The sequence below is a fragment of the Equus quagga genome, chromosome 2, assembly GCF_021613505.1.
Source record: "Equus quagga isolate Etosha38 chromosome 2, UCLA_HA_Equagga_1.0, whole genome shotgun sequence".
Lineage (NCBI taxonomy): Eukaryota > Metazoa > Chordata > Mammalia > Perissodactyla > Equidae > Equus > Equus quagga.
The window spans coordinates 178,194,594-178,207,925 of record NC_060268.1 but is presented as its reverse complement, the minus strand read 5'-3'; the positions used below and the strand labels follow the sequence as shown (position 1 = coordinate 178,207,925).

The 13,332-nt window shown below is 47.7% G+C and overlaps 1 protein-coding gene across 5 annotated transcripts in view; it reads left to right on the top strand.

Annotated features, from left to right (window-relative positions):
• The window catches only part of C2H10orf90 (chromosome 2 C10orf90 homolog), a 128,547-nt gene that overhangs the window by 92,629 nt on the left and 22,586 nt on the right, over nt 1-13,332 (top strand). For 4 of the 5 annotated variants that reach the window (XM_046651744.1, XM_046651750.1, XM_046651737.1 and 1 more), the window contains 2 exons: nt 7,692-7,979; nt 11,140-11,324. In XM_046651744.1, coding sequence (XP_046507700.1) covers nt 7,692-7,979; nt 11,140-11,324 — 473 coding nt within the window. The remainder of the gene's footprint in view (nt 1-7,691; nt 7,980-11,139; nt 11,325-13,332) is intronic. The other variant, XM_046651728.1, reaches the window with a different exon arrangement.

The following is a 13,332-nucleotide window of genomic DNA, read 5'->3' as shown; positions in this document are numbered from 1 at the left end:
AGCTCAGGGCCAATCTTTAAAAAAATAGAAAAAGAGCCCAGGCTTCTGCTTTTGAACTCTACTTTCCTTCAGGTATGACCCTCAAAGGTATGCTCATAGGGTAGTCCCAGGACTCCAGCCATCACATCCACATCCACAGTGAATACCAGCTGGAATATCTCCTTTCAAGACCTTCCCAGAAGTTCTCCCAAAGGACTTCTGCTAACATCTCACTTGCCAGAGCAATAGTCTATGACAATGTTGGTTTTAGCTGGGTCCATTGCCATCTTGAACAAAATGAAAATTCTCTAAGAAAAACAGACAAGAATGGATATTGGGTAGGCAGCTAACCATGTCTGCCACAGACAGTGGGGACTTAAGGTCTCACTGATGATGAATGAAGGGCATGGAGAGAGTAGCATTTGTGAGCAGGAAGAGTTAGTGGATGTAGTTAGAGAGTAGAAGGTTTTAATTTACTAGCTCAGAGAAGCAGCTCCTGGTATGGATACATTCTAGGTATAGGTATGGAATGTGGTGTAGAAGTGGGGGCTGGAGTGGAGGTGATGGTCATTGGCTGTGGGAGTAGAAGTGATGGTCATTGACTATAGGAATGGAGGTGATGGTCACTGGCTATAAGAGTGGATGGTCCTTGGCACGAGGGCAGGAATGTTCCTGTTCTCACTGCTGCATCCCAAGTGCCCTATAACAGTGCCTGGCACATAGTCAGTACTCAGTAGTTATTGAAGATCAAGAGGTCACGCAATTTCTCTGAAAGAGCAGTAGAGCCCAACAACAAACCCTGTGTTCTCATCCTGGAGTACTGAAAACTCAGGCGAGGGTGATAGAGTAAAGTCTGACCTGGACTCCCTACCCCTCAACCCCCCTACCCCGACCACACACACACACACACACACACACACATAATGACTCTAGAGCTGCCCTGAGCAGGCATTTTATGCCACAGAAGCCTTGACTCAGAGTCTCCTCTGCTCCTCCCTTTGACACCTAGCATGTCAGTCTGATTTTTTTTTTAATCAATTTTTTAACATGCAGCATTACCTGCTTGGTAATTGTTCGAGCACCAGGAAAAGCAAGAGAAGAGATGAAAGCCGGCCAGAGTTATCCAGCAAAATGGAAAGAGTGGCCATCAAGAGCAATAAACGTTCCCAGACAATAGTACGCTAACGAACTGAGCTTTTATGTATCACCGGTGTGGAAGAGGTGATCTTGTCTGGTTGTAAGCTGTATTCAAAATGGGAATGATGGAAATAAAGGGGAAAAGCCACGTGTTACTCTACTCGAAATGTGCCACACCTCCCAGAGAAAATCACTGTGAACATCGTGGCGAGTGACAGATTGTCAGAGATTTAAATTTTTTGGTATACTTCCCTATATTTCAAATTTGACAGTAGTTATTTACTGCTCTTATAATTTAGAAAAAGTTTTTTAAAGGAAATATGCCTTAATGAGAACATTATCACCTCAAATGCTCGCTTTTGGAAACTTTAGCAAAAAGTTTTGAGAAAAGCTTAAAATGTTATTTTTCAGTGCTTCGCGAATCTGACTAATGCTTTGGGATAAAGGATTATGGGAAAACCAATAACCTGGGGCTCTGTTTCCTGAGTGTGAGGTAGAAAGGTGGAATCTAATGATTAACTGGAACTTGTGTCTCTTGTCATCACTTGCAATGTTGTCAAGATAATCATGTTATTAGAAAACAGACAGGCGTGTGTGTATGCGCATGTGTGTGTTTTATTTCTGCCTTCTAAATACTTTTTGTGTGTTTTGAAACTTGTTCATCAGTCTTAAGACCTCTAGGATTATGACATAATTGGAAAAACAGCTTTGCCCAGTTTTCTAGTGTCCTTTCTAGATGTTCTCTAGGGGAGAGGGGATAACATGTATTCCTCTTTGCAGCAACTGCATGTCTGAGCCCTAACGGTAAATGAGAGTTGTGTGCACAATTCCCCACGGGGTATCTTGAAACGTGACCTTAGGACAATAATAATGAATATACTGCATTTTTCCTTTTTTCTCTGAATACGCAGAGTTCTTCTGATCCCTGGGCTTGCATGTTTGTGTCCTAACACCATGTTGACATCCTAACGACAGTTCTTCCCTCCCCACCATCCTCCTGGTGTTCCAAAAAGGGAAGGCTCCTTTCACAGATCAATAGCTCCTCACACTGCTTTTTACAAGTCAGTTTTATTTCTTGGCCATCTCCCGTCTCCCCAGTTAAGTCCACTTCTTCAGGGAGAGACGAGGTTCTGATGTTTGGCATGCATAGCAGAAGCAACCTGTTTACTGTCTAGGAAGTGCGGGCACAGGCAGGAAGTCTTGTTTCCTGGAAAGGAAAGGACTCACTCCTGGGTTTCCTCTGACCCAGCTGTCTCTGGACGCCCCTTCATCCTTGCCGTTGGATTTTGCGGTTGCAGTCTGTTCTCGGGGCTCCCGTTTCTTCTCTCTCCTTCCTCTTCCCAGAGGTGCCGGCTCCAGCTCTGCTCCTGCTATATGGATTGGCTGTGGGACTTGCGCACCCCAAACACAGCTCGCTGCTCCAGATCCTCTCTGCCAGGAGCCATCTGTCCCATTTGCTGCCTGTCGTTCCCCTCTCCCCGCTTCCTGATCCCCTTCCTTGGCTGCAACATCTCTGTACAGAAATTTAACAGAAATATGCCGAAAGGATTATCCACTGATTTTAAACAGAAGTCTGGGTTGGGTGGATGCAAGGTACCAAATGGAGACTGATTTCCACATGAGGAAATCAAATTTTAACCTGCAGCCAAAAGATGAAGCCTTGGCCAGTAACAAAGCAGAGAAAACACCAGCCTCGTCCATTGTAAAAGGCTTCTTCTTTGTTTTCTCCCTCAGTTGTTTCTCATGGGCCAGCAACTAACTCTACTTTCTTTTACTTCCTCTTCCATGTATTGTAATTGGAGGTGGTTTGAGGTTTTCTCTTTCCTGAGAAAGGAAAGAAATAAAGCCAACAGCACTTGCTGGAGAAGTTGGGTGTGTATCGAGTGCCCAGGATTACTGCCTCTTCCTTTGTCTGTGGTGGTCTCTTTGTCCGTGAATTAGCATGCATTGAGCAAAGAATGCCCTGCCTTTCCCCTCAGCAGCAGCCTCTGGCAGCCCAGTGCCAAAACTGGGGAGAGCAAGTCCCGCCTAAAGTGAGGGGGGTCTGTGATTCACCCCGAGGTGCCATTCATGGTGGCTTTCCTTTGATTGCCACACATCTTATCAAGCTCACTTCTTTGGCTTCCATTTGGATGCTGTTGTGATGGGGTTTGCTGGAGGAGAGCCCACAGGTGAGGGAGGAAGGTGAGATTGGTAAACTATACATAAAACGCAGACACAAGAGATTTGAGAAGGTGGTGATGGGTGGGGGCAGTCTTGGGCTGCTTAAGGTAGTGGCAAATAACGTTAGACCTTCAGGAGATCCTGAGGCCTGACCTGTAGTTGAGTTGAGAAACTGATGTTTATATCAGTGACTCAGAAACATTGGCACAAGCTTCAGGTATGGTACTTCTAAGACACAGTCAGTTGTAAGATGCTCCAGCTTTTGAGGGGAGAAAATATCACCACCAGGAACATGAAAATGTGGGAGAAAATGTGTGCTTTGGACTCAACGAAGCCTGCTTTGTTCAGAATGTCTCTGTGGTTGCATGGCTGGTTTCGGTCTATTTTCAGAAGGCAGGAAAGCGTGCAGCACTTAGAGGATCCTTCTAGAGAGCTGAAGATTCACCTTCAACACCAAAACACCTGTAACAAATTTTAAACTAATTTGGAGATAAATGATTCTAAAATGTGTTCTGTATGTGACTTACCTGCCTCAGGCTATTAAATGTCCCCAAACAGCCATGCTGGGCTTATGGGTCTATGTTTCATGGTTTTCTTGCTCTTCCTTTGCAATTTCGCTGACAGAGTCTGGCCGCTGTGCTGGTGCCTCTCCTTAGCAACAACTCTCCACTGTCCAATTTCCTATTGTGAGCCAAATTACCACAGTTAGTAGAATTGTGTTCCAGTGGGGGGCTGGTGGCTCAATAGGGGCTCATCTAAGAACACAAAAGATTATTTATCACCTTAATATTTGGAAAGAAGCAGTAAAGTATCTTTTTTTATCAAATTGGTCCATTATGACATTTTCTGGCCAATGGAGGTAAAACGTCTTGGGGGAAGGGGCGCCTTCTTCTCATTTTGTACAAAGGACCTGCATGGGCTGGTGGTGCCCTTGCCCGGCCCAGATCTGTGTCTCTTCTCAGCTGGTCTTGATGCTGTGTCGACAGGGTCTCTGCTCACCCCTTCCTGCCCTGCACCTGGTCTCTCAGGGCCCACTTTCACTGCAGAGAAGTGTCCTGCTGTGACTTCTCCCTAAGGCCCGCAGCTGGACGCAGTGAGGTCAGGACCAGAAAAGTCAGAGCAGCCCACTCCCCCGATCCTATTCCTGCCAGCCCGTTCTGCATGATGCCCTGAATGGTCAGCCCTTGTTTTCAGGACGCATTCCTGACTGACCACTATCTTCCCCAGAATCGTATCCCATCAGCTGCTGGGGAAGCTGTGGCCCAGCCATCTGCTAAACTCTCTGCCCCTGGAAGCTTTTGTCTAACAGATGCCATGATGTCTTTACCTTACAACAGCTGGCTTTGTGCTTGCTATTCAGATTTTTGGTATTAAAAATATATCGTTTGATACCTACATAACTAGGACATTTATCGACAAAGCAGTGAATTGAATACCGTGAAATTCAGGTTCTAGCTGAGTGAAGTGTGATCCAGAAGAGGCTCAGAAATGACGTCAGAAGCCCAGGGAATGTTTGCTTCTTAGTCTAGGAGAGTTCCTGGGTGCTCTGATGAACATCTTCAAATAATAAATGTAATACATTTCGCAGTAAAACGAGCTTGAGAAAAGCATAAGTGGGCACTGTAAAATGGTCCAAGAAGCTCTTCTCTGAGCCAAGGGTGTGAGTTTAACAGAAGGAATTTGTGACTGTTGGGCAGGATGTTTTTGCTGGTTTTCACTCACCTCCCGTTGCATAGTTCAGTTCTGGATAGGTGAGTTTGCTGGATAGCTGAGCTATAGAGTATCAACCAATAGGGTAATGCATTTGAAAAAAGGGAAGAGAGGGACTGTCAGTAGTTGAAGGAAGGCCGCAGAGCCCCAGCCCCTCCAGGTCTCAGGCTTTGGGCTTCAGCCCAAGTGATAGGAATGTCTGGCAGAGGCTGCTGCTTTATCCGCACTTCTCTTTAGGCGGGCAGAGCCTGCGGTGGCAATGGGTCTTCACCAAGGTGATGTGGTCTAAAATTGGGGGCATGAATAGAGAACTCTTAAGTCTAACCTGCTTGCCAAGCATATGGGAAAGCAAGAGGATGCCTCTGCCCTTCCTGGAGAAGGCCGGCCTGCCTGAGGATCCTTCCTCGCTTCTGATTGTTCTTTCCAGAATCCACACAAAGAGATCTGATCAATAAGTTGTCAGAAAAGTCCTTCTTTGGCTGCATGTTTTTCCTTTCTTCTGTACACCAACTGCATTCCACTTTCCTAGAGTAGTTTTAACTCTTTCAAGTCACCAGTGGAATCTCTGACTTGCACAGAATCATTCACGCAAGAATTTACATTAAATCAGGTAGAGGGAGAGATAATTGATAGGTGGGTAGGTAAGTAGATGGATAGATAGTTAGATCTCCGTGAGTCTGTAAATAAATACATTCACCTAAAGAGCATAACACCAGGGTAGAACTAGCAGGCTGAGACTGCGTCACTGATAATTAATTTGATTTTTGATTCTTTAAGGGAGATTCTAATAAAAGGAAGCAACGTAGAAAGGAAGAACTACTTTAGGCCTTTTTTGCTTGTGATATTTTATACTTAAACAGAATTGACAGTTTTTGAAATAAAAGTTTAGAAAGGTTTTTCTGTACAAATTAGCAAAGATCAGCTTTACCTTGGGAGGCCATGTCCCCTCTCCAGATGACAAGGACTAATAACAACTGCCATTTTTTTAGTGCTTCCTGTGTTTCAAGCCCTGAGACCAAATAGGCCCTTTACCTACATTTTGTTTGTTCATAAGAACGTGGAAAGCTGGGTTTACGCCCTTGTTGACTCATCTGCCTCAGATGCCACAGCCAGAACTCACACTGAGGGGAGCTTCTGTATTCTCTGTCTTCCCACTGCCCTGCACGGCCTCACCACACTCAGCCTCTTCCCATTGCCTGGGACACCAGGACTTGGGGACAGAGGGGCTGGAATGAACTGCAGACAACCGAGATATTTTAAGAGAGGTCACTGTTCTAATTAGTGCCAGGTAGTCATAGGCTCATTTCCTTTTTGTGCATAAGACATTTGAGAAAAGGTAGCGAGAATCTTCCAAGAATCTATTATTCCAGTGGTTCCCAGGACTTTCTCCTGCCCTAGTACACAGAAGGTTTGCACGCATCCCCCCTGGCAGCCTGGCTCTCTCCCCAGGTGGGGCCCTTCTACTTAGCGGCATCAACACAGGGAGGAAATAATGCCTGGCAGATAGTCCCTGCCTTATTTAAAATGAATAACTTTTAAAAATTAGTAAAGTATTCCAAAAGAATAAAGAAAGTAAAACAAAGAGTATAAAACAAACGGTGAAAAGAAAGTCTCTCTACTACCCCCCGTTCCTGTCTTGCATTCCCCTCTCCCGAAGTTTCCAGCATCTTCTGGGTCCTTCGAGAGATATTCTGGGCACGTGAGCATTTACTGGGGAAGCAGACCTGACACAAGCATTTTGCTTTGTTCACTTAAAATTGTATCGTAGAGATTATTCCATGTCTACACAGAGCAGCTGCCTCACTCTTTTTCACTGCTACAAAGCACGGATGTACCATAATTGACTTACTAGTCCCCTATGGTTGGACGTAAGGTGGTTTCCACACTTTTGATGTTATAATGTGGCAACAGGCGACAAGTTGTGCACATTTTAGATCCCCTGCTTTATTAGAGGTGTGCACCGTGACCTGATCAATTGCCACCTACCTCTGCACTTGCTGTAGCAGATAACCTGGCATCAATGTTTCTGCAATAATGATGATGACTGATATGTATTAAATGCTTACTGTGTAGCAGGTACTGCTAAATACCATACATGGATCATACTTTATTATAGTATTACCTCGATTTTAATATTTATATTAATAGCATAAATGTTATTTATTATATAAAATATAATTATGTAAAGTATCTAAAATATATTGTTTACTATATAAATGTATTACAAAAATCAATTAAAAGATACAATAAATAATATGGTAATATCATTACCTCATTATGGAGTGACCCCGATTTTGCAGATGAGGCCAGACAGCTTCTAAGTGGTGGAGGAGGGATTTGAACTCAGGTGTCTGGCCCCAGAGTCAATGTTCTAGATGGCCCAGTCTACTGCCTGCTGTCCAGAAGGTCATTTGAGTTCCTATGGGCACCAGCGAGTGCAGTCTCTTTAGAGCCAAATGCGTGACAGCCAGTGGACATAATTGGAGCTCCTGGGTGAGCTCCAGGGGAAGTCTGACCAGGAATGACCACCAAGTGCTGAAAGCTGTGACAGCACATGCACTATGGCCACCGAGGGCTCCAGGTCTCCCAAGGCAGTGCTGCCGCCTGTCGGCCTGTCTCGAGTAGAGGGAAGTGTGCACAAGTCAGTGCGTTAGATGTGGGCTCATCAGATGGTTTGAGCACAACTCTCGTTTTATTTTTAGTAGAAACAAAAGTATTTTCTGGAAGCAACAAGAAGCAACAAGAAACGCGTGTGACTTTGTCTGCTCCCCCAGTGGAACAGAAGCTGGTTAAAGATTTCCTGCCTCCTGGCTGTAGCCCTCCAAGCAACAGCTGTCAGTCTAGCGACCTTTCTGAGCCCGCAGAGAGTCAACAGCAAAGCTTCCCGAAACCCGGAATCCGTGTCCCTGGGTTTCTTTGCCCCTTGCAAGATTTATGCACATCTCCACAGGAAGACCATGGTGTTCAGGTAGAAAGAGAGTTCCCCAAAGGTAAGAAGCAAGGGAGGTAGGGTTGAGATGGTCCCTCCTTGATAGTCATATGGAAAACATTACAGTATCTTCCTGGGGTCTGGTTCGCGCAATCTCGCCTTGTGAAGCTGCCCCTTCTCCAACTGTGCGAGCAGAGAAGCAAGCAAGTCCAGCAGGTTTAAATGGTGGGCGGGTTCTACCGCCCAAGCATCAGGAAGGCAGCCCCGTGTGGGTCAGGAATTCCAGTCCCACTGTGCACAAGGCCAGTGTCACGTGAGGCTGAAAAGAAGGGCACTCCCAGGGGCATAGCACATTCTCAGGCCTAGGGAGGGGATGTTTGAGATGCTGCTGTGGCTGCTCTGAAGGCAGCAGGTTTCCTAGGCTGATGGTGGTCCTCTGTAAATGACTAGCAGGGATAATGGCTGAGGGGCATAGGCCCCCACATGTGATGGATGCTTAACAAGCATGAGTGCACTAGACATCACAGTGCCCACAGGGTAGGTCCCAATCTCAGCCTCTCACAAGGGAGGGAACCAAGAATTCAAACCAGGCCATCATTTCTCTAGAGGCCAAGTGGCTGATCCCTACTATTCCTGCAGTAAGTGCTGTGCCATAAAAGAACAGAGGAATAGAAAATGGGCCTGTGGTGCCCAGTGATGTGGGTGGAAAAATTTAGCTTTCCTATCACTCTAAAGATTTTCCCAAAGAGCTATCGATAAGGATAGAAAGAAAAATATCAGATTATAGAGCTTTGGGATGTAAAAGTTAAAATGTTTATGGCAATTGATAAAAATAATTTCACTTGGAACCCGAGTTAATCGCTAGCTCTTCCTTCATTAATACATTAAAGAGGCATTTATTAAACACCTACTGTATGCCATTAAAGAAGCATTTATTAAATATCTACTGTGTGCCAGGTGCTCCCTGCCCTCCAGGTGCTCTCAGTCCAGTGCTGGAGACATTGGGATTGTAACTGTGTCTGTGGTGAGCTATCAGGAAGCTGAGGACGGCCCCAGATGCTCCAAGGAGGGTCTGGACAGAGACATATTCCTCAAGGAAATAATTTTGAGCAGGAACTTGAAAGCTGATTAGAGGTTTAAAGATTAGAGCCAAGGGTGAAGACCGTTTCAGACTGAGGGAAGGGCATACACAAAGCAAAGAGTTGGTGGAAAGAGTGTGGGTTATTTGGGGGCCAAGGGGCCAGAGTGCAGGGGACGCCGAGGCAGGAAGGCTAGCATGAGTCTAAGGTCACATGAATCAAGTTGGAAGATCCTTATAAGCCCATTAAGGGAGTCTGGACTGAAGGCAGGGCCAAACGCTTGAAGGAGACGAGGCTTAATTGGATTTGCTTTGAAGGAGACTGTCTCCTGGACAATGTGGAGGACAGATGAGAGAGGGGCAAGGCTAGGGGGCTGAGACCCAGCCAGCGATGAAGACAGACCATGTCACTGAGGAGGAGGGGCCACAGTGGTGGGGACTTTCAAGATACAGGGGACAAAGCTGTGTTGTGCACTGATGAGGATGGGCACATCAGGACTGCGTCTGGGTTGCTGGATCTGGTGATGGGCCAGATGGTGGGGAAGGATGTAAGGGGACTGTGGCTTCCCTGTGCATAGGGTGAGCTAGTTGTAATAAAGGCTCACAGTAAGAAATGGAAACAGTGTGTGGAGGGCGTAATTAATTCTAGCTGGAGGAGGCCCTGGGGGACAGAGATCTGGGCTAGTTGGTTAGGCCTGAAGCAGGGATGGGGGAGCAACAGGGAAATCCTCCAGAAAGAACAGAAGCAAATGCTTAGAAGAATGAGAGAGGATGATCTGAGAACCTCGAAGTAGTGTGTTGTTGGTAGAGAATCAAAAGTGACAGCCGGAGCTGGAACATCTACCCTGAACAAGCCACGCAAAGTCTGGTCCGTCTGTAGGGCTTGTAGGAAGTAGGGACCATTGATGGATTTTGAGTAGAGATGGGACAGCTGGTCCAGGCCACAGAGGATCCAGGGTGAACAGTGGAGCTTATAGCAAGGGGTTCAGATAAGAGATTCACGGGACCATGGAGATGCGTCCTATGGCCAGGTGAGCCTCCTAGGGGACACCTCTCCACTCTCAACAGAACTACTCCTTCTGGGCGCCTGGGCTGGCACCATGGAGAGATGCAAGGCGAATAGGACACAGTTTAGCCCTAAGGGGAGTCACAGGCTTGTGGGGTTAAAACATCCTATGACGAGCTTACTTTGTCACTGATGCTGCTGAATGCGTGAAGTGTGTTCCACTGCGGGAACACAGAGGAGGCAGGATGGAGCCTGCCTTGGGAAGGGGAGGGGGCTTCCTGAAGGATTTGGGCTCAGCCTGGAGGTAGGAGGTCACCGGGTGGAGGAATCAAAGGGGCTTTGTGGAGATAGGAGAGCCTGTGGGCGAGGATGAGAAAGACGCTGTTGAGTTGCAGATCTGGAGGCATTTGGGGAGGCTGTGGTTGGGGGGACGTGCGGTGGGGGGAGCAGGGGGAGCTCAGGCGGGAAGAGTGGCCTAGGACAGACTGAAGGGATATTGTGTTCCAGAAGGAGAAGTTGGTCAGGAAGTGCTCAGTGAATTCAAATTAATCCCCCCAACTCATTCCCTGACCTTTTCCACAAAGGAATGTCAAAATGGCCCTGGGATGAGGCCACATCCAGCCATGCGCGTGTGCGAGATAGAGAGAGAGAGAATTTCCATTACAAATGTAAAGCCAGTGGTAGTCTCGGGCAAATTAAGAGGAGGGATAAATAATTGAACACCATTCCTCTATCTTACATCATTAGTGCCGCAAACATGAGATAAATGAATACACTGTCCCCAAACAACCAAGCCGTAAGCATTGTACAGGACACACTTAATGTGAAGCACAGACTAGAAAAGTTTCTTTTCCTTGTGAGGAAAGGCATTTGGAACATCAGAAGCCAAGGGAATACCTCCATGGCATAATTAGGCAGTCCTGAGGCCTGGCTGCCCGCAAACCTTCCTCCCTGTGACTGGGCCAGCTGAGGGGGTGGGGGTCTGTGATGAGGCAGATCTTGTCGGCTTAACGAGGCCCATTAATAACCCACTGGCGTTTCTATTTTCAAAATTGTCTTCTGTGCCTAATGGTGTTGAGGAGCCAGGCGGCAATCACGTGGTGCCCTCTAAATGGAATTCTAAATCTTTGCTCCTAGGAGACTACACCTGCTGCGACTTGGTTGTAAAGTTAAAGGAATGCAAGAGGAGTGAGGGCCCCAGCACCCCCGAGCCCGTGCCCACACCGCCTGAGCCAGCAGCCCCACAGGAACCAGAGACCCCCGACCTGCCGGAAGACTGTTCCAAGGGCCGGCAAATGCCTGCAGGCTCCTTGACCCTGCAGGTGAGAACTTCCGTGCTTCCTGGCTTGATTCCGGCTGAGGGGAGATCTTCCCCAGGGAGTCCGTGGGCACACGATCTCACTTCTGCTTCTGAGAATGGAGACCTGTCTCCCCTTCATAGTGTCTGTGTGACTCTGGGCAGGTCCCCTATCTTCTCGGAGTCTTTGTCTCACTGTGTGAGTGATGGAGAGAATGTTGTCTGTTCCACTGGCCTAGAGTGAGGGTCACATAATATCCATAGTGACAGTGATTGTAGCAATGACAATGAGCATCTGTTGAGAAGTTCCACGTGCCCAGACATCAGGCAGGTCACTTCCTAGGCGTCAGTGGCTTCCATCGTCACAGCACCCAAATGAGGCAGGAGCCCCTATAACCTTGTCTTCGGTTAAGGACATTGAGCCTTTGAAAGATTAAGGAAGTTCCAAAGTCAGGTGGCCATGGTTTCAAGGATACAAAAGCTTTCATTTGGTATCTTTTCCCAATTATAGAAGTAATATGGACACATGTTTTAAAGTTCAAAAAATACAGAGATATAAAAATTAGAAGGGCAAACAGCTTCGGAGAAAGCCCTTGCTGACAGCGTGTGGTAGAGCCACCATGCCTTGGGGTGTTGTAAGCCGCCCTGTGTGTGTGGAGACGGCTCCATCTGCCGGCCCCTGCACCCCTGTTGCGCGGGTTGGCCCTTGGTGAGAGACTCATGGTGCCCCCAAAGCAGCCAGAGCCTCCAGCCTCAGGGTGGGCAGCTGAGGCAGCAGCCAAGCCTGGGCCAACGGGCCATTCTCTGTCTCTCCAGTCCCTGTGACTTGTGCCGGGGACCCAGGCCTGGTGAGTGGAGGCATATTGGCTGCGAAGACTCCTTTCCTGGTACAGCTACCAGGGGCATGTCCATGACACAGATGGAGCCCAAGCTGCCCTCTTCCTGGGAGCTCTGAGCTCCTGGAGAGCTGGAAGAGGAATGTGGCAGAGGAATGTTTCTGCTGCAGCAGCACCTCCAGAAGGACTTTTGAGCACCTAATGTGTGCAGACCTCATGGAAGTGGCTGTGAGGGATACTATCTGGATGAGATGTGGCCCGTGGCCTCCAGGAGCTCACAGCCTAGCAGGCCGATAAACATGTGTGAACCACTTGCACCAGGTGGTCTGTGAAGCACCACGATGCTCAGGCTGAATGGGGAGACACGACAGAGCATTCTGGGAGAGTGGGAACTTGAGCCGATGGGTGTGACTAGTACCCCAGGCAAGGGACCCACTTGAACAGAGGTTTGCAAAGGAAAGCAAGTTAGGACAATGAAAGGCAGCGTGGGAAAAGCATGACACTGCCACAGCTGAGAGTCACTGTGTGATCTACCAAACTACGGTGAGCCCCAGTTTTTGCATCTGTCAAACGGAGATAAATAAATCTGCCTTCCAGGATCGATGTGGGGATTCCCAGAGACAATGAACACACAGACAGCACCTGGCCCAGTGCCTGGCATGGAGCAGAATTCATCCATGGTGGTGTCTCTTTTTCAGTAAACCTGGGTAGGTAGCTTAGTGTAGGCCTGGATGGGGGAGACAGTGAGAGATGAGGCTGAAGTGGAAATACAGAAATTCTGCCTTCTCTCTGGAGCTACAGACCCATTTTGCATAGCAAAGATTTCTTGCCAACTCTTCTACCTGGGAGGAGAAGCTGTTTCTGTTAGCTGCAATTGCTGCTTCTCCTAAAAAGACACACATTTTACATTGAGTGGATGATCTGGTCTCTGCTTCTTAAGGCATCCAGCTCCCAGCAGAAGCAAGGGGCTCATCGTGCTTCCGTTCCTGCCCTGCTCTGTGTCTCTGGAATTGGGCGTTTGGGGCAGTCAGACTTTGATATGGTAGAATTGACAGCATAGGAGGAGGAATGGGCAGAAGTTTGCCTGTGCCTCGTAATCTTGATGTTGGTGACCAGTCGGTCATGCTGCAGTGGCGCACTTGGGGCAGGGCAGGACCGGCCGCCAGGACCTCTGGTATCAATATCCGTTACAACCTT